Below are 27442 nucleotides of genomic sequence, written 5' to 3' on the forward strand. Positions count from 1 at the left end.
TTAGTTTCCAAAATTTTGCAAAAATTTTTAAGATTCCCTGTCACATCGAATCTTTGAACGCATGCATGAAGCATTAAATATAAATAAAAAAAATAAAACTAATTACACAGTTTAGACGAAATTTACGAGACGAATCTTTTAAGCCTAATTAGACTATAATTGGACACTAATTACCAAATAACAACGAAAATGCTACAGTATCATTTCCCAAAAATTTCGCCAACTAAACAAGGCCTAAACAGCACACTAAAGGTTCGCTTTATGTTCTCTCAGGCGTGCAAACAGAGCGCCTATTAGTTGTGCCAAAAGGACGGGCGAGTCTGATACGGCATTTTCTTTTTTGGAAGTAGTAGGTTGATACGGCACTTTCGCTGTAGTGTAGTTTCATCTTGATTCGTCTAGATGTGATCGTTTTTGTCGTTTCCTTTTGTATTTCTTTTGGGTACTGAAAAGCGAGAATATTCTGTTGCCATACTCCGAGAAAAAACAAGATGAGCCGTCGATTGTGGCGTGCACTGATTCCTTTCTTGTGCGATGAATCACTCTGGTTACATGCATACGGTGTGTGTGCAGCTGTGATGGCGATAGATACGGCTTGTAGAGTTTCATGTACGTATGTCATAGCTTTTTTTAACCACTGGTTCGCTTTCCCGAAGCCAACTGGTAAGTGTGATGGGGATCTTTGCCTTATTCTGAGATTCAAGTGGAATCACTTGCATCTGCACGAAGCTGTGTATGTGATGCATCCAGAGGGTGACCAAAACAAAAGATATCACCCGAGGGTGCAGTAGTTTTTTAAACCCATCTCTCATGAATTAAGATGCATGCATGCATGTTCTTGTGCTGTGCTCTTCCCGGTGCATGCACTGTGAGCATCAAGTGCAAAACAGCTGTAGCATGTAACACTGACGAGTATAGTGTGGAAAACTGTGGAGATGAACAGCTTAGCTGATTGCAATGGCACGGTAGAAGATGCAGGACTGCCGACTGCAGGACACAAAGCTGAACTGACTAATCGCGTGGACTGAACATTGTTTGGGATGTGAACATTTCACTCGTTACAAACTCTCCAGATATGGCCTATGGGGTCACTCAATCATCAACTGGCCGACGACCTGCCGACCTAAAGAGAAAGGTGGTTTAGGGATACTGGACCTAGAACGCTTTGCAAGGGCGATGCGGTTGCTGTGGCTGTGGCTAAGATGGAAGCAAAGGGAAAGGTCTTGGAATAAACTTGATCTTCCTTGTGACAACAGAGATAAGGAACTCTTCGCGGCATCCACAGTAGTAACAATTGGTAATGGGGAGATGGCTAGTTTTTGGACATCGTCTTGGATCGATGGGCGTACTCCCAAGAATATTGCGCCGACATTGTTCAAAAAAGCGAAAAGGAAAAAAATTATGGTACAAAAGGCCTTATAGGACAACCGTTGGATATCTCATATCACCCCATTACTAACTCCACAAGAAATAAATGAATATGTGTCGTTGTGGGAAGTTGTTGGTCAAATTCAACTGGAAGATAGTATCTACTGGCGTTGGACGTCGGATGGTGAATACACAGCTAAGAGCGCTTACAACATCCAATTTCAAGGGGCATTCAGTAAACTGAAACTTATGCCAATTTGGAAGGCGGAGGTGGAACCCAAATGCAAATTTTTTGCCTGGACTTTGTTACACAAGAAGATTCTTACTGCCAACAACTTGTTGAAACGACATTGGCCACACGACCCAATTTGCAAGCTCTGTGGATGCGAACCGGAGACTCCAACACACTTATGCAAGGATTGCTTCTTCTCAAAACAAGTTTGGTCTATCTTGAAGCAATGGCTCGGTCTTTCAGTACTTGTTTCAGTCACGCAAAACGGATCCCCACATAAACACTGGCGTAGATGCCGCTCTAAGATTGAAGTTAGCCAGAGAAAAGTTTTCGACGGTATTATGATCTATTTTTTATGGAACATTTGGAAGGAAATAAATAGAAGAACTTTTCAGAACACGGCCCTGCAACCAAGACAAGTAGCACTCCTGTGCAAAGAAGACATAGAACAAAATCAGTTGGCAAATGGATCAGATGGCCAAGCCGTTTAGTTTTAGTCGAGTTTTGCGAGTTTAGAGTAGACAGTTTATGTTGTTTTTCCAATTTTGCTAGTAGTTTGCAGTTGGGTGGTTGGCTTGGGTGTCATGTTAGTTGTGGCCTTTAGCCTATGTTTCTCTTTGTAAATCTTGTTTTTCCTCCTTTTCCTCGTCTAACAGAAATCCGGCAAGGTTGTTGTCGCCTTTCTAAAAAAAACTGTATCACAGAGTGGCTTTTGCCATCTTAGAAAAGGACATTTGAGGCCTTCATTTTCTACGGAGGAGCAAGAAGAATCCACAGGTATCAGGACGATCATATGAGCGGTTAGTACCGAAAGTAATCCTTCCACAGAAAAGTCCACGAGGTAGTGGAGGACCAGGACTCAGAGATGAAATCCGAGCCGGCCAAGTCTTGCTGGGGGAAGGGAAAATGCCACTTTCCTTTACGTCCAATCTTGCTGCTCGATTTCGTCTTCATGATTCCCGTTGAAAGCATGAAAATGTAGCATATTTGCACCGCAAGTTTTCACGTTTGCACTACTATAAGACTCTAAGAGTCATCAGATACGCATAAATCGCGAAGCGTGCAGGTGGCTGCTCGAGTCTTGTTGAGCCTGAACTCCAAAGCATGGCCCGGGCCCAAACTGTGCGGATGTGGCCTCCCCAAACCAAAGCAAGCGGAGCCTGACGCTCGGCGTTCACAGGACGAGAGCCCATGGCACCACGTTTCAGAGTTCTGGCGGCTGCCAGGCAGGGACGGTGGTTGGCGCAAAGCACCAAAGCCATAAGAGAGACAGGGCGCGTGATCTCAAGACGGCACTGCAGGAGGGCACAGCGGTTCAGGCGCCAACCGGGGGAGGCTGAGCTGAGCTCCAGAAAGCTCACAGGCTCACAGCACACACAGACACATGCGCCGGCCACTGCCCACTGCTCGGCACGCGCGATAGCCGCTACGTGCTCCTGCACCTGCCTCTGCCTCTGCCTCTGCCTGCGCGGCTCCGGCCTCTGTCCCGCGTTGGCCCTTGGAGGCGGCTGGAGGCAACCCCTGTGGGAGCCGGGCGGCCTTGAGGTCCTGAGAAGCTGCGTACTGCACCTAGTCCACCTACTACTGCTCTAGTCGTCCTCGGACGTCGCATCGCCGGTCTCCGGCAGCTGTTGCCAAACCGGGAAGTGAAGCATCAAATGAAAGCATCCATGCATCCTCCTGGCGTCTCACCGGTGGTTACTTGGCCATTGGAAAACGCCATGCGCCACGCGCCTTGTTAATTGGACTAGTACAGCGATTACCACAGGCCACAGCTGCTGCCTGCCGCCTCTCTGTGGCTAGGCCAATCATTTAGTCTGAGTCTACTGCATTTTCCACCGGTTACTCTTGCATCACGAATGGTTTAACATAATCTTGCTGCTGGGTTTATTAATGTAACCAAAGATCTGCTTATATATTTTTGTACTAACTATTAGTGAGGGGGTTGTGGATTGGCCATTGAGATTTTATTCATTTTTTTTGTCTGAATTGAGAGCTGGGATTGGAGGGACTCTTGTGTTTATTAGTTCTGAGTTCTGACTTTGTGCTATGACTTTTTGACTTTGTTCAGAGAGAGAAAACAATGCAAGTAAAACTTGCCCTTACGGTTATTAAAAGAAGACGGTGCAGTGTCTGCTATAGCCTATAGCCAGTAGAGGCCATTTGGGACGCGATTCCCATATAACGCAGGGGTTGGTGACATGCTGTCAAGAAACACTTCGATTTGCATTCGCATCAAAAGTAGTTTGTCCTAGTGACCCTTCAGCACAACACGGTCACGGTATTTACCGAAGGGTTGCACATGTGTAATGTATCCAATTAATTAGAACTCTGATGAGAAGCCCAACTAACCCTTACCGAAACAACAGTCTGAAATTCCGAACAGCCGGCTACTTGTTTCAGGGGAAAAAAAAAAGAAATAGAGCTCTGAATAGTCCAGCTAGCGCTATACGATTGCGACTTGAAATTAGCGGTCGCTATCTACTCGGGAAAGCTAAAATATCGTGCAGGGAGGTACCACAGCCAGTCGGACATGCAAGCGACGCCGCCGTTTGGAGCATGGAAAAGAAACACACGAAAAATCCAGTAGAACACCCGCCGAACGCACCATGATTTTTGTATACATGTGCCGCCCACCGTGTGCATGCATATTGCATAGTAGCAGGAGTCATGCAGTAGTGAAGTACCAGGAGTCTACTCGCGCGCCTCTTCATTCCTGCCGTGCTCTGTCGTCCGTCCCTATATAAACCCCGCACCTCTACTACCTCCCCAGCTTCCAAGTTCCAAGACCAGATGCCACTCTGAGCTTCCAATTAGCCTCGAGCTCTGGTCAAAACAACCGTCTCCGCAACTCGTGCTGGTTCGAGTACCCTCGCAACGACAATGGCGGCATCTGTTGATCGGCACCTGGCTCCGCACCCGTGGCCGGGCAATGCCCCTCCCAAGAGCTTCGACATGTTCCACTCCGGCGGCCCAGGAGTCAAGCGCCGCGCCGGCTCCGTCTCCGACTCCGACTCCGAGGACGAAGACAGCATCCCCCCGGACTGGCGGTCGCTGTACCGCCCGCGGCTCGAGGTGGAGCCGCCCGTCCACGACCCGCGCGACGAGGCCACCTCCGACGCGTGGGTGCGTCGCCACCCGGCGCTGGTCCGGCTCACGGGCAAGCACCCCTTCAACTCGGAGCCTCCGGTGCCGCGGCTGATGGCGCACGGCTTCATCACCCCGGCGCCGCTCCACTACGTGCGCAACCACGGGCCCGTCCCGAGGGCGGACTGGTTGACCTGGACCGTGGAGGTGACGGGGCTCGTGAGGCGCCCCGCCAAGCTCACCATGGAGCAGTTGGTGACGGAGTTCGAGGCCGTGGAGCTCCCCGTGACACTGGTGTGCGCGGGCAACCGGCGCAAGGAGCAGAACATGGTGCGCCAGACCGTCGGCTTCAACTGGGGCCCCGGGGCCATCTCCACGTCCGTGTGGCGCGGCGCGCGGCTCCGTGACGTGCTGCGCCGGTGCGGCGTCATGGGCGCAGCGGACGGCGCCGCCAACGTGTGCTTCGAGGGCGCCGAGGACCTCCCGGGGGGCGGCGGCTGCAAGTACGGCACCAGCCTGTGGCGAGGGGTGGCCATGGACCCCGCGCGCGACGTCATCCTCGCCTACGTGCAGAACGGGGAGCCGCTGGCGCCCGACCACGGCTTCCCCGTGCGCGTCATCGTGCCGGGCTTCATCGGCGGCCGCATGGTCAAGTGGCTCAAGCGGATCGTCGTCGCGTCCAGCGAGTCCGAGAGCTACTACCACTACCGGGACAACCGTGTGCTGCCGTCCCACGTCGACGCCGAGCTCGCCAATGCCGAAGGTATGTATGCCTCGCTCATCGATTGTTTCTTCTGGTCGCCGACGAGCGCACGGGCTAAATGTGTTTTTTTGGATGGTTTCGTGCAGCGTGGTGGTACAAGCCGGAGTACATGATAAACGAGCTCAACATCAACTCGGTGATCACCACGCCGGGACACGACGAGGTGCTGCCCATCAACGCCCTGACGACGCAGCGGCCGTATACGATCAAGGGATATGCATACTCTGGTGAGTCAAACAACGCATCATCACCCGTGCCGACGGCGCGCCGCCGCCTCATGTGAATCTTTTCGTATTTCCTATGCGCATATACTCCGAATTTAGGAGGAGGGATCCGAATTTAGAACCCGTTTGGAGGAGCTCCGGAGGCTCCGGCTCTGGTACTGTTCATGCACTGTAGCACGGAGCCGGCGAAGCTCGAAATCGTGGCTTCGCCGGCTCCTCCTCTTTCCGGCTTCTTTTCAGTTCATTTTGTGTCTCGATTTTCGAAACGGCTCCTGCTACAGTGTCACTACAGTACCACAAGGTGAGGAGCCGGAGCCGCCAGGAGCAGCGCCAAACGCGTCCTTAGTTTGAGCTAGGGCTCTCTCCATGTAAAAGCCCAGTCAAGAACCAACGTTTTGGGCTTCTGTTGGGCCTTCCTCTTTCTTTTTCTCGTTTCCTTACCTTCCGCGTGGTGATGATTCTGCTGGCAGGTGGCGGCCGGAAAGTTACACGGGTTGAGGTGACCCTGGACGACGGCGAGACGTGGCAGGTGTGCTCGCTCGACCACCCGGAGCGCCCAACCAAGTACGGCAAGTACTGGTGCTGGTGCTTCTGGTCCGTCGACGTCGAGGTGCTCGGCGTGCTCGGGGCCAAGGAAATCGCCGTCCGCGCCTGGGACGAGGCCATGAACACCCAGCCGGAGAAGCTCATCTGGAACCTCATGGTGAGTTACCGCTTCATCGTGGCGTCGTTCCGATGCTTGTCCTCCACGGCTGTGTTAGCTTAAAATGCACGCACGTGCGGCTGTTCCTGCGCGCACAGGGCATGATGAACAACTGCTGGTTCCGGGTGAAGATCAACGCGTGCCGGCCGCACAAGGGCGAGATCGGCATGGTGTTCGAGCACCCGACGCAGCCGGGCAACCAGGCGGGCGGCTGGATGGCGCGGCAGAAGCACCTCGAGACGTCGGAGAGCGCGCAGGGCACGCTGAAGAAGAGCACGTCCACGCCCTTCATGAACACCGCCACCGCGCAGTACACCATGTCCGAGGTGCGCCGCCACACGTCCCCGGACTCCGCATGGATCATCGTGCACGGCCAAATCTACGACTGCACGGGCTTCCTCAAGGACCACCCCGGCGGCGCCGACAGCATCCTCATCAACGCCGGCACCGACTGCACCGAGGAGTTCGACGCCATCCACTCGGACAAAGCCCGCGGCCTCCTCGAGATGTACCGCGTCGGCGAGCTCGTCGTCACCGGCAGCGACTGCTCCCCACAGAACAGCCACGCCGACCTCAGGGCCATCGACGAGGCCTCTGCTGCTGCCGCGCCGGCGCCGCTGCCGGTGTCGACCGTCGCGCTCTCCAACCCGCGGGAGAAGGTCAGGTGCCGGCTCGTTGACAAGAAGAGCCTATCCTACAACGTGCGCCTCTTCCGGTTCGCGCTGCCCTCGCCGGACCAGAAGCTCGGCCTTCCCGTCGGCAGGCACGTGTACGTGTGCGCGTCGATAGACGGCAAGCTCTGCATGCGCGCGTACACGCCCACGAGCCCCGTCGACGAGGTCGGCCACGTCGAGCTCCTGATCAAGATATACTTCAAGGACGAGGACCCCAAGTACCCTAACGGCGGGCTCATGTCGCAGTACCTGGACTCCCTACCGCTCGGCGCGACCATTGACATCAAGGGGCCCATAGGGCACATCGAGTACGCCGGCCGCGGCGGCTTCGTGGTGAACGGCGCGCGCCGGTTCGCGCGCAGGCTCGCCATGGTCTCTGGCGGGACGGGCATCACGCCGGTGTACCAGGTGATCCAGGCCGTGCTGAGGGACCATCCCGACGACGACACGGAGATGCACCTCGTGTACGCGAACCGGACGGAGGACGACATGCTCCTGCGGGAGGAGATCGGCCGCTGGGCTGCCGCGCACCCGGCGCGGCTTAAGGTGTGGTACGTGGTGAGCAAGGTGGCGCGCCCGGAGGATGGGTGGGCGTACGGCGTGGGGAGAGTGGACGAGCAGGTCATGAGGGAGCACCTGCCTTTGGGAGACAGCGAGACGCTTGCGCTCGTGTGCGGGCCGCCGGCGATGATCGAGCGCACGGTGCGCCCGGGCCTGGAGAAGATGGGGTACGACCTCGACAAAGCTTGCCTTGTCTTCTGACCTGAAGCTTTAACAGCTAACGGATGTCGTGCAAGATGCAACTGTACATAGAAATGCTGCGGGCCTGCTTGGTTGGTGACCAAAATTTGCCATGCCCACCTGTGATGCCTCGTCCCGTTCTACCAAGCCAGCGGGACGCCTGCACCACCTCTTTCTGGCTGATGTATGGCATGGTGACGAAAAATAGTTCAACCCTTAGGTCACATTAGAAAAAGCAAACCTTGCTTTAAAAAAGCAAACCTATAAGCTTGATCTCAATTAATGCAAAAGCCCACTAAATCCTCAAAAGAGCCCAGCGAGAAAGCCCAATTCTCAGAATCGCAAAAAAAAAAAAGCCCAATTCTCAGTCTTGCAGGCACGCCTCCTACTCCAATCGAAAACTGATAGTCCGGCAACGGCCGCTTCCAGTCCCAACCTAAGTCCCAGCTCCGAAATACGAGCAAAGTCGCCTTTTCCCGCCCATTCCCACCCCGAGATCCGACCGCAAATTTTCCCCAATTTGGCTTCTCCGCTCATCCACTCTCGTCCCCGTCCTCCTACGCCGGCCTCCACTCTCGTCCCCGTCCTCCTATGCCGGCAATGGAGGCCGCCGCCGCCGACCTCGTCGCTGCCCTCTCGTCCCCGTCCTCCTACGCTGGCCTCCACTCTCGCTTCGCCGCCTACCTACAGCCCTTCACCCCCTACCTGTCTAGCTCAAACCCTAACCCCAAGCCACCGCAGAAGAGGGCGACGAAGAACAAGCAGCCGCCGCCTCCCGACGCGGCCACCCTCCGCCCCCTCGCGAAGCGATTCCTCCCGTTTCTCAGCCGCGCGCTCCACCTCCTCCCGCCGCTCGTCCGCGCGAGTCCTGGCTCGGGCGACAAGAGCGGCGAGGCCGCAGACGAACTGTTTGAGATCTACGGCCTCCTCTTGGACTGCCTACAGGCCATATCACCCTGCCTCGCGGGGAAGCCCTACTCCGTGTTGCTCCATCGCGGCCGCTTCGTCTGCTGCCTCGAGTCGCGCGGCCACCTCGCACGCGCCAATGCGGAGGCTGCGGCTACCCTCGACGCCCTCCGCTCCGCGCTCTCTCCACCCACCTCGAGCACCAAGTCGCGACGTGGTGCTGCAAGCGTTGATTCGGTCCTCCTTCCGGACCCTGGCAGCGCTGGGGAGGCTGGCACGGATCCTGAAGTCACCGTACTTGCGGTCGAGCTCACTTCCTGCCTTGCCAATTGTTCCAGCAAGGGCAAGGTGAAGGAACCTGCCCCTTACGAACGACTTATCAGCCTTTTCAAGCAGCTAAAACCATGGCTTCGGTGAGATCACCAATTTTGTTTTAGGATTCATCAAATAAGAGAGATACTGAGTGGGCTTATCAGGAATTTATGTTTTGTGTGCAGTATTCTTACTAATGAAGCCAGGAGGAAGTATCTCCCGCTGCTTGTGAATGGCATGAGCCGGTGCACATTTTTTCTGGTTTCTGAGTCTTCATTTTTCAGTAGTGATCTAGTTCATGGGTTCTGTCGACACACAGTGCAAGAATGTGTGAAAGAGGGCATGATCGAGCATTTTCCAGCAGTATGTGTCATTATGAAATTGATTTCCTTATCGATGTTCTGCAAATTGGAGCCTTAGATTGTTCGGTTAATTTTGATACTGTTTTTCCCTGGCTGCAGATTGCTTGCAAGATTTGCTCTTCTGTAGATCTGAGTTGGGGAGGGAGCACACAGCTTTTGCTCTACGTGCTAGAAACTGTCACTGATTCTGTTGTATGTGTAAAGGTAATCTCCTTCTACTCATGCTACTGGAAGTCTGTTGTAATTCCTCTGCTGTGCACCTTTCAATTGTTATGAGTAGCACTGTTATTCACTACAGGGGCTCTAGGGCTGAATAAATACACGTAAAGGTCTATGCAAATATACAAAAACCTCCTCCTTATACAACTAGCAAATACTAGGCATGAATATATAATAGGTCATTAATCAGGAGTAATATAGATTGGCTTTTGCACATGCGGGACAAATGATATTTTTTTGTTCATAACATTAACAAATTTTGTGCAGGATATGTATTCGTATGGACACTTAAAACATCTACAAATGCACCCAGTGAAAAATGTTGAATTTCACCAAACTTCAGAAGCATGTTACATCATGGCATCATGCTAAATTTAACAGTTACAGTGATTAATGGCAAACGCCAAAAGAACATGCAATGAATTGCCAAACTTAAAAACAAAAACGATACATTGCTTGTGCTAAACTGATGTGTAGGTCATTAGTTTCAAAATTTTGAATATAAGTACGGTTCTGTAGTTTTGGAGATGTGTGAGTGGAGAGATGTGCAGATGTTGTGGAATGCTCTGAAATTTTAGTTGAGCTTCTGCATAGATTCAACTTGTAAACAATCTTAAGAGCCCTGTTTTTCAGCATCTTGTATACATTGGATTAGACTCCTATGTATAGTTGTAGGATTACTTTGTTCCAACTATACCATATTACAGCACCACTATCTTAGTGTTAGAATTCAGTACTTAATCAGTTATTTTTTGTAGTGTTGAGACTTAATTTGGCCTTCATGTACTATAGGGGTGGTTTAAGTAATCTTGATTTCGTTCTTTGTCTTGTTATATTTTATGATTCCGAATTTCTGATGAGATAGGTCATTGTGTAATGTGTACAGATATAATTGAGTAATATGGTGTAGATTTCTGATGTGCTTATGCATCCCATTTATTAGTTGTATTGAGCTCACCACCTACTTAATGTTCTCTGCTCTTGATCCCATCACACTAATAAGTTCATCAAGATATAGATAATGGCTAATGGGTCTTTTATCATCAAGACACTATTACCTGTTGTATGTAATGTAAACCATTTTCAGGATGATTTACCGAAATCTGTAAATGAGCTTCCAGTATTTGTGGCGTATTTTTGTCGGTTCGTTCTTTCTGCCAAACGGGATTTATCTGTTGGCGCATCAGAACTACTTTATAAACAAAGTGGTTATTTCTCTGAGGTACATTGCTGTATTATCTTTTAAGCACTGAATTCCCATTAAGCATACCATGTTGGTGCACATTTGTTTTGATTTGTGTAAATTCATGCGATGTATAGGTTTCCTCTCCTACTGCATCAATGCTTCGTCTTTATGCGACTGGGTTATACTTGAGTGCCCAGCAAGCAGAAAGTGAAATACCACCCTATTTATCTGTGGCTATTCCCAAGGATCAAAAGTACATACATGCTTTAGAGAAAGCTCTTGGCACATTAGCACGATGGCCACATGATAATACATCTTTGGTCACATACTTGGATTCTTTGGAGTTTATTAGCAAGGTATTATCACAGCAAGTGGATACACTTTGGAAGAACTTCTCTGAAGGAAAACCAACCCATTATTCTGGTAACATGAACTATTTCTTGACAGCACTGCATCAGTTTGTCGATTCCAGCTTCGCGTATTTTAGGTAGGTCCATAAGATAAAGTATTGGCACTGTAATTAGTGAAATGCGAGAACCTTTATTGATGCATGCTTACTGTACAAGATGTTTTGTCATTTGTGCTGTAACAGCTGTATGCAAATGTCTCAAGGAGACAACGAGAGACGGCATGAACAACATGGAACCTTACCGACAGTCCTTGTATCCGCGATTAAATTTTCCTTTGTTACCAAGAAAGATGTCCAGGTATTCTAGTGTGTTTACATTGCCATTGCGCCTAGTGCAATTACAAAATCCCTGGTTATATCATGCTGTTAATATTTATGCCAAGAATTAATATTTTGTTAAGATATAGTGATCAGTAAATCTGCTTGGTTATATACAGTTGCTAGTTGTTGAAAATGGCCGTTGAGTCGTTTGCTGTTACTAGCTCTGTATCACTATCCTTATTGTCCATTAACACCTTTTGCTTGCATAGTCCAGAAGAGCTTGGGTTTCGTCGTCCGTGCCATTTCAAGTAAATGGTTAGCGCCTGAGGAGCTCAAATTCTTGATACCTTCACTTAGCAACATTGGAGTGACACTTCATAATATTGAACATGTTAAAGAGGTATTCCTTCTAAGTTTCCTTTTCTTCTATTTTTTTAGGACAACCCCTTCTGAGCTGCCATTGAAGTGAATATTGCTGTCTCTCCTTCAGGCACCAAAGGCTTTAGAACTGTGCTGCCAAACAATATGGGCGCATGTTAGGCTTTCTTACTGTAGACTATCCTCAAGGCCAAAAGGAAACAACATTTTGATGGATATCATTTTGGATGCATTTGCAAGGATTGCAAAGATGGTTGACACTCTACGTAGATGTGGCACAGAAATAGAAACAACACTTGGGATTGTTGCGAAGAGCTTGTCTGAATTGTTGTCTGACTGCGATAATTCTGAATATTTCAAAGGTTCTTTTATACTGATCAAGGCATGGGTTAAGGTACTGACTAAAAACAATTCTGCTTTTTTTAAACACTTATTATGTTAGTGTAACTTATATTCTGTTTCTTAAATTATAGGCTGTACACAAAGAGTTTGGGGATAATAAGGTGGATGGTGCTCCACTTCTCTATCCCTCTCTTTTGAAAAATTGGTCTCCATCGACAACTAAGCTGATAGGCTTAATAGTAGAGCAGGTACCATATTTTATTTTGTTTGATTAAATTTGGTGTATCTGTAGTTTTCTGTTGTTGGGGCTAACTACTCTGGGAAAACATATATTCTACAGGAGTTACTAGCATATGGATTAACTGAAGCCCAAAGCACAGAATTCTGCTCTAAAATGCAGATAAGGATCATAGATGTTCTGTTGCATAAAATTTACTGTTCGAAAGAGCATTTTTTGGAGAGATCAAGGATTCTTTTAAGAAAGGCTGGTGCACTTCGTGCATCTGGAGTGGAAAACATAAAAAGCTGCCTTGAGTCTTTACATGATGCCATATCCTTACTGGTGAGTTTGGATCCCATACTGCCTTTTCTTATTTACAAAGAAAGGGAGTTATAGATTAATGTTTGTTCATCTAACCAGCAAAAGATCTCAGAGGATTCATCTGATGCCAACACTACTGCAAACAATCAATTGGCGATTGCATACTGCTTGTATGCACATTGCGCTCAGGAAGACAATCCTGGTGGGGAGGTAACCGCTTCAAACCCTACCCATGTTAGTGTATAGTGTTCATATAAGCGATACGAGCACACTCATGTTTATGTTTAGTATAACATGGTTATGCTTTATCTAATTATGTTTAGTGTCATTATTGTTATTTTGCATAGGTAATATTTGATAATGCTGAGAAAGCACTTAAGTTGTGGTTGAAGATGGGGACTTTCGATCATTCTTCTCCTGACATGGTTTTGCAACATCCATCACAAACTATTGTACCACTTATTTGTTTTTTGGTTGACCTGTTGTCTATGAAGGTAGGGCCATGATATATCTTCAGTTTATTAAGTTGGATGAGATGCAATTGCTTTCCTTTAGCAACATAATCATGCATGTTTACTCTGCCATCTCAGGGCTGTTTTGAGCTTCAGTTTAAGTTGTGCAAGGTTATGATCATGATTTGGAAGCAAGAAAAATTACCCCTTGAAAAGTTGTTGTCCTTGCTGGTGACCAATGGGCGCCTTAGTCATGCATGCTGTTATCTCCCACTGGATGAGCAATTTCTTTCTATTGCCGCAGAGCATCTTGATGTACATAGCCACCATATTAGTTTTTGGATAAACGGTTTCGAAGGAGACAATCCTTCTCTCTCTATGTTTCTTCAGAGGATGTTGCCTAGCGACCTATTTATTCCTCAGTCATGTAAGCATCCCTTTGGAAAGCAGCTCAGTTTTGATGACGTCAGCAAAGCTGCCTCATCTCTGGTTTCTGAAGTAAGTTCTGTTAGTTGCATTGCATCAAATTAGTAACCATGACCCCTTATTCCCTCTGAAATTATTTTATTGTATTCTGCAGGTTACATCTAAATGACCAATCAATCTTTCTAGCTAGCTGTTTATACTATGACTTGTCAGAAAGACTTTTTTCAGCGCGGACAACTTTTCCAGGTAACTACGCTTTCTCGCTTTCAACAATTTAGCTTTGATGTTTAATTCCTGCAGAACATTGGTGCACAATTCAGTTCAGTAACTGCTTCTAGATTTTGTGTAGTTGGTCAATACTGTAGCTTTTGTGTAAGTAAGCACATCCAATGTTTTGTTTTTACAGGCCATTTCATACGGAAAAGAAGCCCTCAATTTGCGTAAAAAGCTCCTAAAAAAGAAGTTCAAACTCAAATCGGGCATATCTGGGAAATATGGAAAGCCAACCTTGCGGGCAGGACTTTTCTCTTGAAGTGCGTGGCCCAACAGTAGTTGAGATTTTGGCCAGATTCCAGCAGATCATCCAGCATGAGAGATTCTTTCCTTACTCCATGGAGTGTACTTAGATACTACCTTGAGAGCACCTTACAGGTATTGTGATACTGTAGCATAAGGTAATTTTAATACAAACAAAGATTAGAGAAGTATGCTACTGGAACCAATTGAGTGGGGACTGGAGTTGTATATTACCACAACCACGGGCAGTAGTATAATGACTTCTTTATGCATGATTCTCAGTAAATTACGTTTACAGGTCGCTATGATGTACGAATTGATTGGAGATGGTGCTGAAGCAGAAGCTCTCTTACGGACAGGAAGAGAGATATCAAATTTCCATGGTTTTTCAGTTTTCTGTATTGTTTTTGCATCATTTCTAGGTATATATATTCTATTTCCATGGTTTATCGGTTTTTCTGTATAGTTTACACCATTTCTAGGAAAACATAATTCTTGATCATCTGTTCCTTCTATCTCACATTCCTTGAATTTTGTTCAGGTCAACTATACCGTAAGCGACAGCTATGGGATGAAGCGGAGAGTGAGCTTAACCATGCCCGAGATCTTCTTGTGAAAAATGATGCAACCATTTCATGTAAAATCTGCAAGTTAACTTTGGGGATATCAGTTGACATGCAAGTTGGTGACCTGTCTTGGAGTCTATTTGAAAAAAAATTCCAGAAACAGTCGACAGCTGATCTGTCTAATGCTTTAGGCATGTACAGATGTGCAATAGAGAAATTGAACAGCATTGACTTGGAATATTTTAATGGGTCCAATGATAGACATAAAACTGGTTGTCTTGTGTGCAGCAAAGACTGTAGAATACCGATCAAACATGAAGCTTATACTTGTCGGAAAGAACCCGCAACTTCAAAGGATGGATTGTTATCTCCATGTAGTGTTTGCACGGCAATACAAGTTCGAAGAAAAAGGTCAGGGAATGCTGAAGCTGGTCCACCATTAGATGCTAAAGCTAAGAGGCCATCCAGAAATTCATCCACGTTTAGCCAATGAACAGAATGTAGAGACTGTTGCGAAGATTAGAACTCGCTCTAGTAAGCGTAATGCACATATGAAAAGTGAAAAGGTTTTAACTGAGCTAAATAGTAAAAATAACATATCTTGGAGTGATGAATTGGCTGCAGATATTTTGGTTTGTGGTGAAGCAGAGTGTTTTCCTGATGGCATTGATCACAGCAAAGATGACTTATGCAATATGTTTGGTTGTTGGAGCTGCCTTTTGGTTAAATCCTTGAATTCGGAGTGCATTCAAAATATTTTGCAGCTCAGATTGGACTGTGTTCGCCGCCGCTACCTTGTGTCACTTCTATTAAAAAAAGGTACTTTCTTCTTAGTTTATCTTTCTGTGTTCTGTGCTTGAATGATGAGACATGCAATCATTGGCTTGACATTAGTTGTAAATGATAAATGTTTGCAGAATAATTGTCATATTTAATGATTAGGTGTACCTTGAGACTTCATCAATTTGTTGTTGTGTGTTTTGGGCATTAATTTGAGTAAGATGAAAGACTGATAGCTGACATTTCACTACATATTAGTAGGTTATGGTTAATATTAGTCTTTTTTATACTAAAATCATATTTGATAAAATACTGTACCTTGGAGATCTAACTAGTTTGTTTGAATGATGTGTTTTTAATTTACTCTGCTAAATGGCATGTTGGATTTGCACAAAGTTGCTTATCAGTGCAAGTCTGCAATAGCATGGGTTTTTAGGTTAGCATGCTATTGCGAGTTGGTTTAACATTGACACCAAAATAGTAGCCTAGTATAGGGTATTGATATGTTTAACAATTAGGAACTATAAAATATTGCTGGGAAAATGTTGGTTAATTCATTACACCATAGTCTGAATTTCAGATTGTTACTGTGATAAGTAGCTGATCCTTTGTTCTCTCTAATAACTACGAGACTTTATTTAAAGTCTATGAAGTATTACTGCTTTACAGGTAGGGGAATATTGTTCCTACAAGCTAATGGAAATATATGTTAGTCTATACTTGTGGTGTAAGAACCTTCTGGCTTGCTATGGATACCAAGGGGAGGACCTTGTGATTCTGCAAAATGTGCTGGCCCATGTTATTATTATTATTATGTTGGATACTTTCATGTGCTGCTGCTTAAGAAGTTTGATCAAATTCCTGTAATTGAGCTATCTGTTGGTTCAGCTATGTTTTTGCCCTTTTTTGCAGCTAGAGTCCTTGGGATCTCATAGCAATGGGGACCATGAAGTTCATAGTGTCTATTGGAAGTGCATATCACTGCTGTTCTTCAGGTCCCTTCCACAGGATTGCTATGGGCCTTGTTTAATTGGACTAATCATGGATAGGAGCATTATTGGTGATTTTCTTCCTTTAGAGTGTGCAGAAATACTATGGAGTATGAGCTTCTTCTTGCTAAAAAGCTCCCTTTCTGAACAGCCAAGGTTTGTTTCATCAAGTTCCTGTTATGCAACATATGCATATATGACATTCTGGTTGTAGCAATTCATGATACGTGCTTAATTGTCTTTCGTTTCATCGTACTTTTCTACAGGGACATCTGCTGTATCTTCTCTAGTGTAAAAATGGCTGATGTTGTTCCCTGGTTGCTCAAAGCTTTTGTTCTATCCAGAGAGAGCCCCTCACTTGTTCAGGAGGTTTGTTATGTTATGTTATCTTGTGCAATTGTACTGTGGACTACTTATAATGCTTAGTGGATATTACTTATTCTAGTTTTTTTTATAACAGTCAGGCTACCGTTTTCTTTAATTATTACATCCTTGTTTTACTGCTTGTGGCTTCTGTCGTAAAATCCGAATTGCCCATTGCAGGTTTGCAAGTTACTTGCATGCATATTCTTGCTATCAACTACAGATTCTTCAACTTCAACTGCCTTTGGGTTCTCATAAAGAATCTCTTTCTTTGAATCACTGGGCCGCATACTTCCATCAAGTTTCTGTGGGAACTTATCTCAATTGTCATTACATTCCTAACTTACAAGCATCGTCCAGGGGAAAAGGTTCCGAAAGTTTGTACCTTAGCAAGTTAAGAGCCGGATCAGAACAGTTCCGTATTCTGTATCTTTTATTCGTATCTACTCACATTTTCAGGGCACCCATGAAGATTTCAGAAATGTAGACGGATGACGATGTTTCGGAATTTCTCAGGTTTAGAATTTTATGTAGCATCTGAACTTGTGATCATATTGCATCTGCAAACGTGTAGTAAAATCTAAATTTCTTTATCAGGTTGTCATCAAGGGACATAATACATATTGAGAAACATATGACAGAATTCTTCCAAAAACTTCCTGATGTACCAGTTCTGTGCATTAGTATGCTTGGAGGTGATTATGTTAAAGCCCTTTTGAAATTCCATTGCCATCCTCCATTTTTTCCTGCTTGGATGTTGCTTTCAAGGTTTGATTCAACAAGTGAACCTACTACATTGCTTCTTCCAGTGGATGCTATTTCAGGTATGCAGATTACATATTGTGATTGCATGTAACCATAACTAAATCTAATCTTGGATCTTTGTATTCTTATTTGCTTATTATTGCCTAACAGAAATGCAGTTTGAAGATTCATGCATCAAAGATTTGGGCAATCCAACGAGAGTTTTAGATAAGAAGTGGCAGTGTCCTTGGGGCTATGGAATTACAGACGATGTGGCCCCAATTTTCAGAAATATACTTGAGGAGAATTTTATGTCTCTCTCCAGCACAACCCTTACTATTAATGATGTAAAGGCAGATCATGTCAGGTGGTGGTCGCATAGAATGAAGCTCAACAATTACCTTGCTAACACACTGAAGTAAGATTACCTATGCATATCAAAGTTTAAATTGGTTCATCTGTTGGAATTTGGTGGTGTCAACACAAGATAATGTTTCTTTTCCTGATATAATTTTCATTCTTTCGAACAGAGACATTGAAGATTCTTGGTTTGGACCCTGGAAATGCCTTCTGTTGGGCCATCGATTATCTGATGAACACATTGAGGCTGCCTTATCAAGTATTATCACTGATCTGGATACAAAATTCAAATTTGAATCCAATCCAGTGCTAATCAGGACTATCCTTGGTGGTGCTGTGTCAGTGGATGAAGTACAAGAATGTTTTCTCCAACTCATTTTGTATAAAGGTTACTTTGGAAGGGGAGGGTGCTGTGGGAAAGATGGACTTAGAGCTTTCTCTTCCTGTCAAATGGATGATGGAGCTATGGACACACTCAAATGTTCAATAACTGATGCAGTATATGAGTTTCCTCAGCCAGCTGATAGAGGTCCAGTTATTTTAGTTCTTGATGTCAATGTTCAGGTGAGCAACAAAATAATTTGACTGTAAGTCATTTCCTATGCAATTTAATAATTTTACATGTTCTTGATACTTCGCATCTGCATTATAAGTCTAGAACTCTGGATGGAATTGTTACTTGACTGCATATTTTGCTGGTAAGGGTGAATATCATGAGTGCTGTTATATATTATTTGTCGCTAGCCTCACTTTGTCCATTTCAGTTTCCTTTGGTGCTATCTGGTAGATAACTAGACGGTAGATGCTGTGAGGTGGTCTATTTGGGTGTCTACATTTTGCGCTGTAAATGTCTCAGTCAAAGTGGCACCTTAAATTTCCCAGTCAAATCAGCACCTAGTTCTGCTAGGCAATTCCTAACTTATTGCTTTGCACTCTGGGATTTACTGTGCTGTTTATTTAGTACTGTATATGAGCTGGACGCTGCAAATAAGATGGTGGTGGCTTGCAAAGACAGACAAGGAGAGACCTTGGTCAGGCCTAGAAGTGCCGGTCCACCAAAATGCAAAAGCTCTCTTTGCCATTGCTTTACATTCTCATGTTGGCAACGGAAATGACACATACTTTTGGACAGATAGGTGGCTGTTTGGGTGTTGCATTGAGGATCTTGCCCCAAATGTTTACACACTGGTACCTCAGAGGTTTCGCAACCGTACAGTTGCTGCTGCACTGCATGATCAGCAGTGGCCTAGCGACTTACAGGGAGGACTCTCGATGATCGGTCTCTTTGAGTACTTCCAGCTTTGGGACATTATTCAGGATTTCATGCTCTCTCCAAATGAAGACTCATAGTTGGAGGTGTGAAAGTTCAGGCGTCTTCACAACAAAATCAGCATACCGGGCCTTCTTCCATGGATCGATCAACTTTGAGCCTTGGCGCCGAATCTGGAAAAGCTTGGGCACCACCCAACTGCAAAGTTTTCCTGTGGCTGGCTGTACGGGATAGATGTTGGACTGTGGATCGTTTGGCGAAACAGAACTTGCCCCATCCCAACCAATGCCCACTTTGTGATCAAGCGGACTGAAACCATCCAACACCTGCTAACTTCTTGTGTCTTTGCACGCGAGTTTTGGTTCCGGGTCCTGTCACCACTTGGTCTCCAACATGGGGTGCCAAGCTTAAACGAGCAGAATTTTGCAGAGTGGTGGAGAAAGGCAAGTAAGCGCACCCCAAAGGACAAGAGGAAAGGATTCAATTCACTTGTGGTCATGTGTGCATGGTTGATTTGGAAGCACAGGAATGCCTGTGTCTTTGAGGGTGCCAGTCCCAACATGAATGTTAGGAACTAGCCATGGTTGGGATAGTCATATGGGCCATGGGCCTCGAGCCCAGTCCAGACATTGGATGGGATATTAGATATGTCAATGGTCAGCAGCGAGAAGGGCATCAAACATTACAGAACCAATTAACCAACAGGTTATCTCCCTTCCTAGAACTCTCCCCTCTTACTGTTCCTCTTCTTGCTCTCGATACCCTAAGATTTTACTACTTCCTCCTCTGATTCCCTCCTATTCTCTACAATCCAGTACTAGGTTGCTAACATCTGGTACCAGAGCCGTCGATTTTGGTAGTCCACCATGAATCCTTCCACCAAGCTCTTGCTCGACGAGCTCCGTAAGCTCTCCGCCGAGCAGAACGAACTCCGTAAGCTCTTCGCCGAGCAGAACGCGTGGTTGGATCGGCGATTCGCCGACCACGCCGCTTCGGTCTCGACCACGCCCGCACCTTTCGCCGTTGCCTCGGTCGCGCTCGCGCCTTCCGCCATCGCTGCCTCGGTCATGCTCGCGCCCGCACCTCCCACTGCCGCCTGTGTCACGCTCGCGCCCGTACCTTCCGCCTCCGCCTACGTTGCGCCGCGCACACCACGCTCTTCCACCCTTGGCGGGCCGTATGGTGCTACACGCCACCGCCGGTTTGCCAGACCTCGCGAGAGTCGAGTCCATCGCCTCCGCGGGCTCCGGCCTGCACACCAACGTGCTCGTCCACGCATCGGGCTACTTCCTCGCCGCGGCGTCCTGGGGCATCCACGTCTTCCAGCTCTCCATCGGCTTCGGCCCGGCGCTCGCCTGCTTCCGCCTCGGCCCCGTCGAGTACGCGCTCCGCGCCATCTTGTTCGGCGGCTACGTCGTCCCAGAGCACGGCTTCGCGCCCGACGACGACCAGGAGTTCGGCTTCGCGCCCGACGACCCCGACCTCCTCCGCAACCGCCCCGTCCCGTACCCGGAGTCTGACTTCGCGCGCGAACACGCCGGTCCCCGCCGACACCTTCTTCCGCGTCGCCCGCCTCGTCTGCCGCTACTACGCGAACTCCGCGCGCCATCTCCCACCCACAGGCGCCGGCGCAGTGCGAGCTCACGCTCAATGCCAAGGGCCTCATCGTGGCCCACGAGGCTTTCGTCGACACCGCTGGGCACCGCCGAGCACGCCGCCGCGGGAGGCCTCTGGGACACCGCCGTCATCGCGTCCGCGCATGCTGCCGAGCTCTACGACCTCCAGGTCCTCACCGATGGCATCCAGGGGGACGCCGGCAACGGCACACGCTTCGTCATGCTGGCGCGGGACCCCATCTTCCCGCCCTTCAAGACCTACATCGTCTTCGGGCACGACACCAAGGACTACCTCCACGACATCGCGCCCCAGTACATGACCTCGTCTCGCTCACCTCCGCGCCCACTCCGGCTCCACCGACCGCAGCGTGCTTCCCCGCGCCTACCTCGGCTTCGCCGACCTTGGCGTTCTCCTCCGCGCCTACCTCGGTTTCGCGGACCACGGCATGCTCCTCCGCGCCCGCCTCGGCTTCAGGGGACTGCGGCTTGCTCCTCCGCGTCTGCCTCAGCCACGCGTGCATGCGCGGCACGCGACGAACGAGCGGCGGAGGCATCTGCTCTGGCGTCTCAAGTGGCATCCTCCTTGGCGTCTCGCATGGTGCGGTCGGTGGCCGCGTCTGCGTGGACATTGCCTCCATGCCTGTCGAGGAGAGGCATCGGCTCTACTGGCTGTTCGACAAGGCGGTGGACGCGGTCTGCAACCTTTTCCCCGACGGCTGCGTTCGTTGTCCACGGCGCCTCCCAACCATGGCTATGAGCCGCCAAGGGTCTGGGTCGCAGCCTTGAGTAAGCCTGCCACCATCTCCATTCGTGCCCAAGGGGTGTTTGATGAAATGTCGCACCGTCGACGAACTACGACAGCAAGCGAGCAAGCACCAGTGTTCTCTCAGTATGCTGCTTTGATGTCTGTCGTGGTGCTCCATGCTCGTGCTATTGACAGGGAATCACGGCCACCGTGCAACGGCCTCAAGCTTGCCATGGATGTCACTTCCAAGCTGGTTACCCCGGTGTCGGTTGCAACGATGGCTCCTGCAAGCCTGTCTGAGCTGCTTGGTGGGCCATTCAGCAGGTGTATTACCATGTTTGCCTCTACTCCTGTGCTGGGTGTTTTGTTGTTGGATTTCAGCAAATGACTGAGTCGAGTTCGGTGATCCTGTGGCCACCTCAGATTCATCAGCGATACATACTCAATCATGGCTTGGAAAAGGTTGTGGACCTGTGGTCACCATGGCCTCCACCTAGATCGTTATCTCTGCAGGATTGGAATACAAGAGGTATAGAGCAGATCCATTATTCCTGGAGTTTGTTCGTTGTTCACTTGGAGTGGTGTCTCGTTCTCCGTACTAAGTTCTTCCAGGCTGCTAGCAACTGGTGCACATGCCGCTGTTCAGCTATGCACCTAGAGCTTCCATGGCCTTCTTTCAGATATTCTCATGCTGTCCTGAAGAACTGTGGAAAAGTAATTGGAGAGGTGATCTTCTTGGGTCAGCTATGCATCACTGAGGTTGATTTCTTTGCTGCTTTGGATGGTACAGGCTCAATACAATGTTGCTTATATGGTGAGTTATGCGTAACCATCCATCCTTGGTTGTTATCTGTCGGGCAGTGTGAATTCCATGATATAGCCTTGTGGTGTCTTTGGGTTAAGCTTTGGTCTGGGACACCAATGGGTCAACAAGTGAAGCTTTTATTTCTCAGCTGTGTAATCAATCCAAAAGCAATGCAACAGAACAAGTCCAAGGATATCTATTACTACAGCACGTCCAACAGAACTGCTAGAGACAACAGAACTGCAGGGTGTTGTTCATGGAAAGACGTAACTACCGTGGTCATCTTATGAGCTGCTGTCTCCTATTCAGTTTGCTTCTATTTCAGCCGTATCCAGTCTGAGGTTGCTTCAGTCAAGTGTAGTTTCACTGATCTACAACACATGTTGGGTTCACATGAAGCATTGTGGGGTCTGCATCAATTTTTGGAGCACAACTTCCGGGCATCGTCAGCTGGTCAGTCTTGTACAAATTGCAGAGCACAGCTATCTTTCAGCACCCCACCACGCAGAGTTAATTGAGCGACAATGGGGTAGTTCAACTCACATCACAATAGAAGAGGTGAAGAAGAGGATTGCTGATCTACTACAGCAATACATCAGAAATGGTGATACAACTGAGGCTTGTAGGTGCATCAGAGAATGGGCAGTGCCCCTTTTTCATCATGAAGTGGTGAAGTGAGCTCTTACTCTTGGAATGGAGAGTCCAGCTGCTGCAGCTCTTATTGTCATACATCTGAAGGAAGCATCTGAACAATGTTTAGTAGGCTTTAGTCAGATGATGAAAGGATTCTATCGTATTGATGAGAGTCTTGATGATCTCATTCTTGATATCCTATCCTCCAAGTCTGCAAAGTCTAAACCAACTGTGAAGAATGCTGCAGCTCCATCTGCCCTACACAAAAATGTTGGCAGACATCTTCCCATGAAGGAACTGAAGAAACACAGGATCGTCCAGTTTCCTTGGGATCCCGGTGGTTCCATCCTTCTCTATCGTCTTGGGGGCAAGCCGAATCTTAAGGAGAGGGGAATGTTAGGAACTAGCCATGGTTGGGACAGTCATATGGGCCATGGGCCTCGAGCCCAGTCCAGACATTGGATGGGAGATTACATATGTCAATGGTCAGCAGCGAGAAGGGCATCAAACATTACAGAACCAATTAACCAACAGGTTATCTCCCTTCCTAGAACTCTCCCCTCTTACTGTTCCTCTTCTTGCTCTCGATACCCTAAGATTTTACTACTTCCTCCTCAGATTCCCTCCTATTCTCTACAATCCAGTACCAGGTTGCTAACAATGAATAACCTGTTGCGTGCCTTTAGCGATGAACACCACTTGTGGTGTCTTGCGGGTGCTCCGAAGCTTGATGCCTTAGGTCCAGCTCTAGCGACAGGGTAGGTAGGCGGTTAGAGTGTTGGTCAGGTCTCACCCAGAGTGTGTGTTTTTATTGGTTAGAAGAACTTTGTTTCAGGACCCTCCTATGGCTCGGTCCGGAGTATGGGGGTATAATTGTACGGGACCGTTTTTTCCTCTCTTAATACAATGATACGCAGCTCTCCTGCGTATTCGAGAAAAAAAAATAGTACTGTTATGTCAGTAACATCCTTGTATGAACTATGAAGCATAGTATAGCCTTACTACATCTCCAGTGACCTCACCTGCTTCAATTGTTAACTGCAGATGCTTCCTTGGGAGAACCTGCCTGTACTAAGGAATCAAGAAATTTATCGCATGCCATCAATGGGTAGCATATTTTTAGCATTATCTCGAATCAATAATGATTACAAGGATCCTCCTTTTCCTGTCATCGATCCTTTAAATACATATTATCTGTTGAATCCAAGCGGTGACCTGAGCAGCACACAAGAAGAATTTGTTCGGTTATTCAGAAACTATGAGTGGAAGGTAAACACATGGCTTGTCAAAACTTAATTGGTAATCATATTAGAAAATTGGCTCCTTTCTCCCAACTAATTATCTCTCGTGATTTTTTTTTTCACTGGATGCTAAGATGAGAGTTTGAAATGCAGAAGTTTTGTTCAAAATAAAAGTTTGAAATGTAATATAAGTGTCTTATAAAGTAAATATGTATATGGTGTATTAGAAGTGGTTAGTAGTAACTTTTGTTAAGAATATGGTTTACTCATAGTTTTAGGTGTCACTTCCACGTCACTCAGTTCAACATCAATCAGAAGTGAATTTAATCGTAGGAACTGTATTCTACAAAATTTATTACATGTCATTGTTAAGCTAATTATGGCTTTCATTGGAAAATGATTCTGCGCTCTACATACAGATGGTGCATATTTGTATACTGATTCTATCTTGCCATAGTTAACCCCTAGACTAGTGGAGATGATCTCCCTGATTCTTTCCATAGCTGTATATGCTTCCTGTACCTATATGTACCACTAGAATCAATGAAGAATGCATCGGGTTTTCTGTCCAATCCTTTTGCGTTAAAGTGAGGTCGTGAGGATAGTGATCCAAACCATTGCATGGGGAAAAGTAATTTTTGGTGCCATTGGAAGCCACCCACGCTAGTAAAATGCCAATTTAAATTTAAAGATGTAAAAGGACATACAGATTACCAATGGCAACATAGTAATAAGCTTTAATATGTTTTCATTGTCCTTGTCAAGGATCCATTTTCCTTTCATTTGCATGTTAGAAGGTAAATTTACATTATGCTATCATAACTGCAAACAATGTAATTATGTTGTGCAGGGATTGGCTGGGAATTCTCCAAAGGCTGACGAGCTGGTTTTGGCCTTGACAAATCATGACCTTTTCCTGTACTTTGGGCATGGAAGTGGTATGCTTTAAATTTTGTTGGATATTTGCCTTGTAATTGTTCCTAGTTGTTTGAAGTTTCATTCCCTTATTAGTTGTAGGCGTAGCTGATGGTTCATCTTAGTTGTTTAGAATCTATTTATATCCCTCCCTATTGGCAGCTTGATGCATCACAACTAACTTTTTAAACCTGTGTGATAGCACAGGCTACATCACTAATCTACTAGTACCAGCATAGCCCTAGGTGAAGTTTTTTTAGGTTAAATGCCCTGAGCCCAGTTTTTAATATATATATATATATATATCTTCCATCACCATGGACTAAACTTGATAAGGATTGAGATTAACTTAGGTTGATGGGATACCAAGAAGAAACTGCTAGGCGCCATTCCTCTAGAGGTTCTGATTGCTTTTAGGTTTCTTCTTCCTTAATCCTAGAGCTCGCCATATGCCTTTCTTTTATAGGCTGGCTCCTAAAAAACATAGCTAACAGATTCAACTATATGATCTTATCTGACCAATCAATACTAATCTAATCTTTGCATGTTTCCTTGCCTGGCACATCTAGTCTGTTGCATTGATGTGCGGCTGTTGCTTTGCCTTAGAGCTGCTGAACCCATGGCCCCAGGCCCAGTCCATAACAAAACTAGACTGTTTAGATTGCGGCTTTGGGCTATATGACATGCTGGCTGCAACTAGCATACTGGCAGACATAACTGGGAACAATCTGCTATTCTAATCTGCTATTCTGCTTGTGCTAGAGCCAAGAATTTATTTTTAAGTGTCTAATGTCGTTGAGGACCAGTCTTTTATGCAACTATTGATGAATATGAACCAGCACAAGTAATTCCTATGGCCTTGTTTGGCTGCACTCAAATCCACCTCAATCCACATGTATTGGGTTGGATTGTGGAAAATTAACTAATCTCCACCAGAATTCACTACAACACACATGGGTTGAGATGGATACAAGTGCATCCAAACAAGCCCTAAGTGTGTATTGTTCATATACTCCTTATGCAATGCGCAGGATGACAGTAATGGCTGGTTGAATCAACATAACGAGTCTGTGATCTAACTAACCTGTAAATTGCTGCAGGAACTCAGTATATTTCTAGTAAGGAAATCGAGAAGATAGATAACTGTGCAGCTGCTCTTCTTATGGGATGTAGCAGTGGAACACTTCATTGCAAAGGGAGTTATGCTCCTCGAGGGGTTCCGTTGTCATATTTATTTGCTGGTTCCCCTGCTATCATTGCGAATCTCTGGGATGTTTCTGATAAGGATATCGATCGGTTTAGTAAAGCTTTGCTCAATTCGTGGTTGCATGACAGTTCTCTAGATGGCAACAATTGTTCAAAATGTTGCCAGCTAACAAAGGAATTTGAGTCCATGAGTATAGCTTCCGAGGAAAAAGGTAGAGCAAGACGACGAGGCGCACGAGGAAATAAGCAACAACAAATAAGGAGATAGTACCAAGTGCTGCAGCTGCAGGCAGAGGCGAATAGCTTCATATCTAAGCGAATCTAGGCGGGCTTGCAAGCTTCCACTTCTGATAGGCGCATCTCCAGTGTGTTACGGTATGCCAACAATCATTAAGAAGAAAGTAATGACGGATTCTGCCACGAGACGAGAGATGCCCTAAAGCGTGGTAGTATCGGCTTGGTATTGGCCACTACTGATAGTGTGATCTATGGTGTTGATGGAGGTCGCACGAAAGCGTGCCAGCTCAAATGTGCTGACTGATTTAGGCTGCTGTGGACGACCTGCTGTGGACGTGCACATATCGGTATTCCAGAGCTGTAACGAGTGTATATAGAAGTAAATGTTCTGTACAATGGCTCTGTGCAAAACTGTAATGCTATGTCAGTGGATCATAAGTTAGAGAATGTATGTTGAGGCTATTAATTTCAATTGTATAATCGTCCTGTTCGTTTGGTCTGGTTTGGCTTATAAACCATGGCTGAAAGTATTGTTGGCTGGTTTGTTGTGAGAGAAAAATATTGTTCGTTGGCTGATAAGATATGGCTTATAAGCCAGATACGAGCCAGCGAACAGGCTGAATGTGTACTTGTACAATTTTGACCCTTGCAAGTTAGTTATTATAAGCTATTTCTTCCTGTCTGTACTGTACTAAATTCTACTGGAAGTTTGGTAGGTAGCCTGGTGGTGTAGGTTTGGTGCTAGTATACGGTCAATGCTGATTTGTGAAGGGCTACTGCCTCTGCAACAAGGAAGACGAAAGAAAAAACAATATTCCTGGTTATCCAAAAAAAAATTATACCATGCACATAGATACACTTTTCTTTAAA

General features: G+C 46.7%; 1 protein-coding gene and 1 pseudogene across 1 annotated transcript; both read left to right on the forward strand.

Annotated features, from left to right (window-relative positions):
• The first annotated feature begins 4164 nt into the window (after positions 1-4164).
• LOC136467841 (nitrate reductase [NAD(P)H]-like) lies at positions 4165-8036 on the forward strand. The gene is made up of 4 exons (XM_066466632.1): positions 4165-5450; positions 5537-5677; positions 6145-6377; positions 6476-8036. The coding sequence occupies exons 1-4, from the start codon at positions 4484-4486 to the stop codon at positions 7811-7813; spliced, it is 2679 nt and encodes an 892-aa protein (XP_066322729.1). The 5' UTR covers positions 4165-4483; the 3' UTR covers positions 7814-8036.
• A 195-nt stretch (positions 8037-8231) lies between these two features.
• LOC136467842 (separase-like) lies at positions 8232-27208 on the forward strand (annotated as a pseudogene).
• The last annotated feature ends 234 nt before the right edge of the window (positions 27209-27442 follow it).

Source organism: Miscanthus floridulus, chromosome 7 (assembly GCF_019320115.1).
Source record: "Miscanthus floridulus cultivar M001 chromosome 7, ASM1932011v1, whole genome shotgun sequence".
NCBI lineage: Eukaryota > Viridiplantae > Streptophyta > Magnoliopsida > Poales > Poaceae > Miscanthus > Miscanthus floridulus.

Coding starts and splice junctions, on each gene's coding strand:
- LOC136467841 (XM_066466632.1), top strand. CDS start 4,484: ATGGCGGCATCTGTTGATCGGCACCTGGCTCCGCACCCGTGGCCGGGC. Junction 5,451..5,536: donor CGAGCTCGCCAATGCCGAAG/GTATGTATGCCT, acceptor GGTTTCGTGCAG/CGTGGTGGTACAAGCCGGAG. Junction 6,378..6,475: donor AGCTCATCTGGAACCTCATG/GTGAGTTACCGC, acceptor CTGCGCGCACAG/GGCATGATGAACAACTGCTG.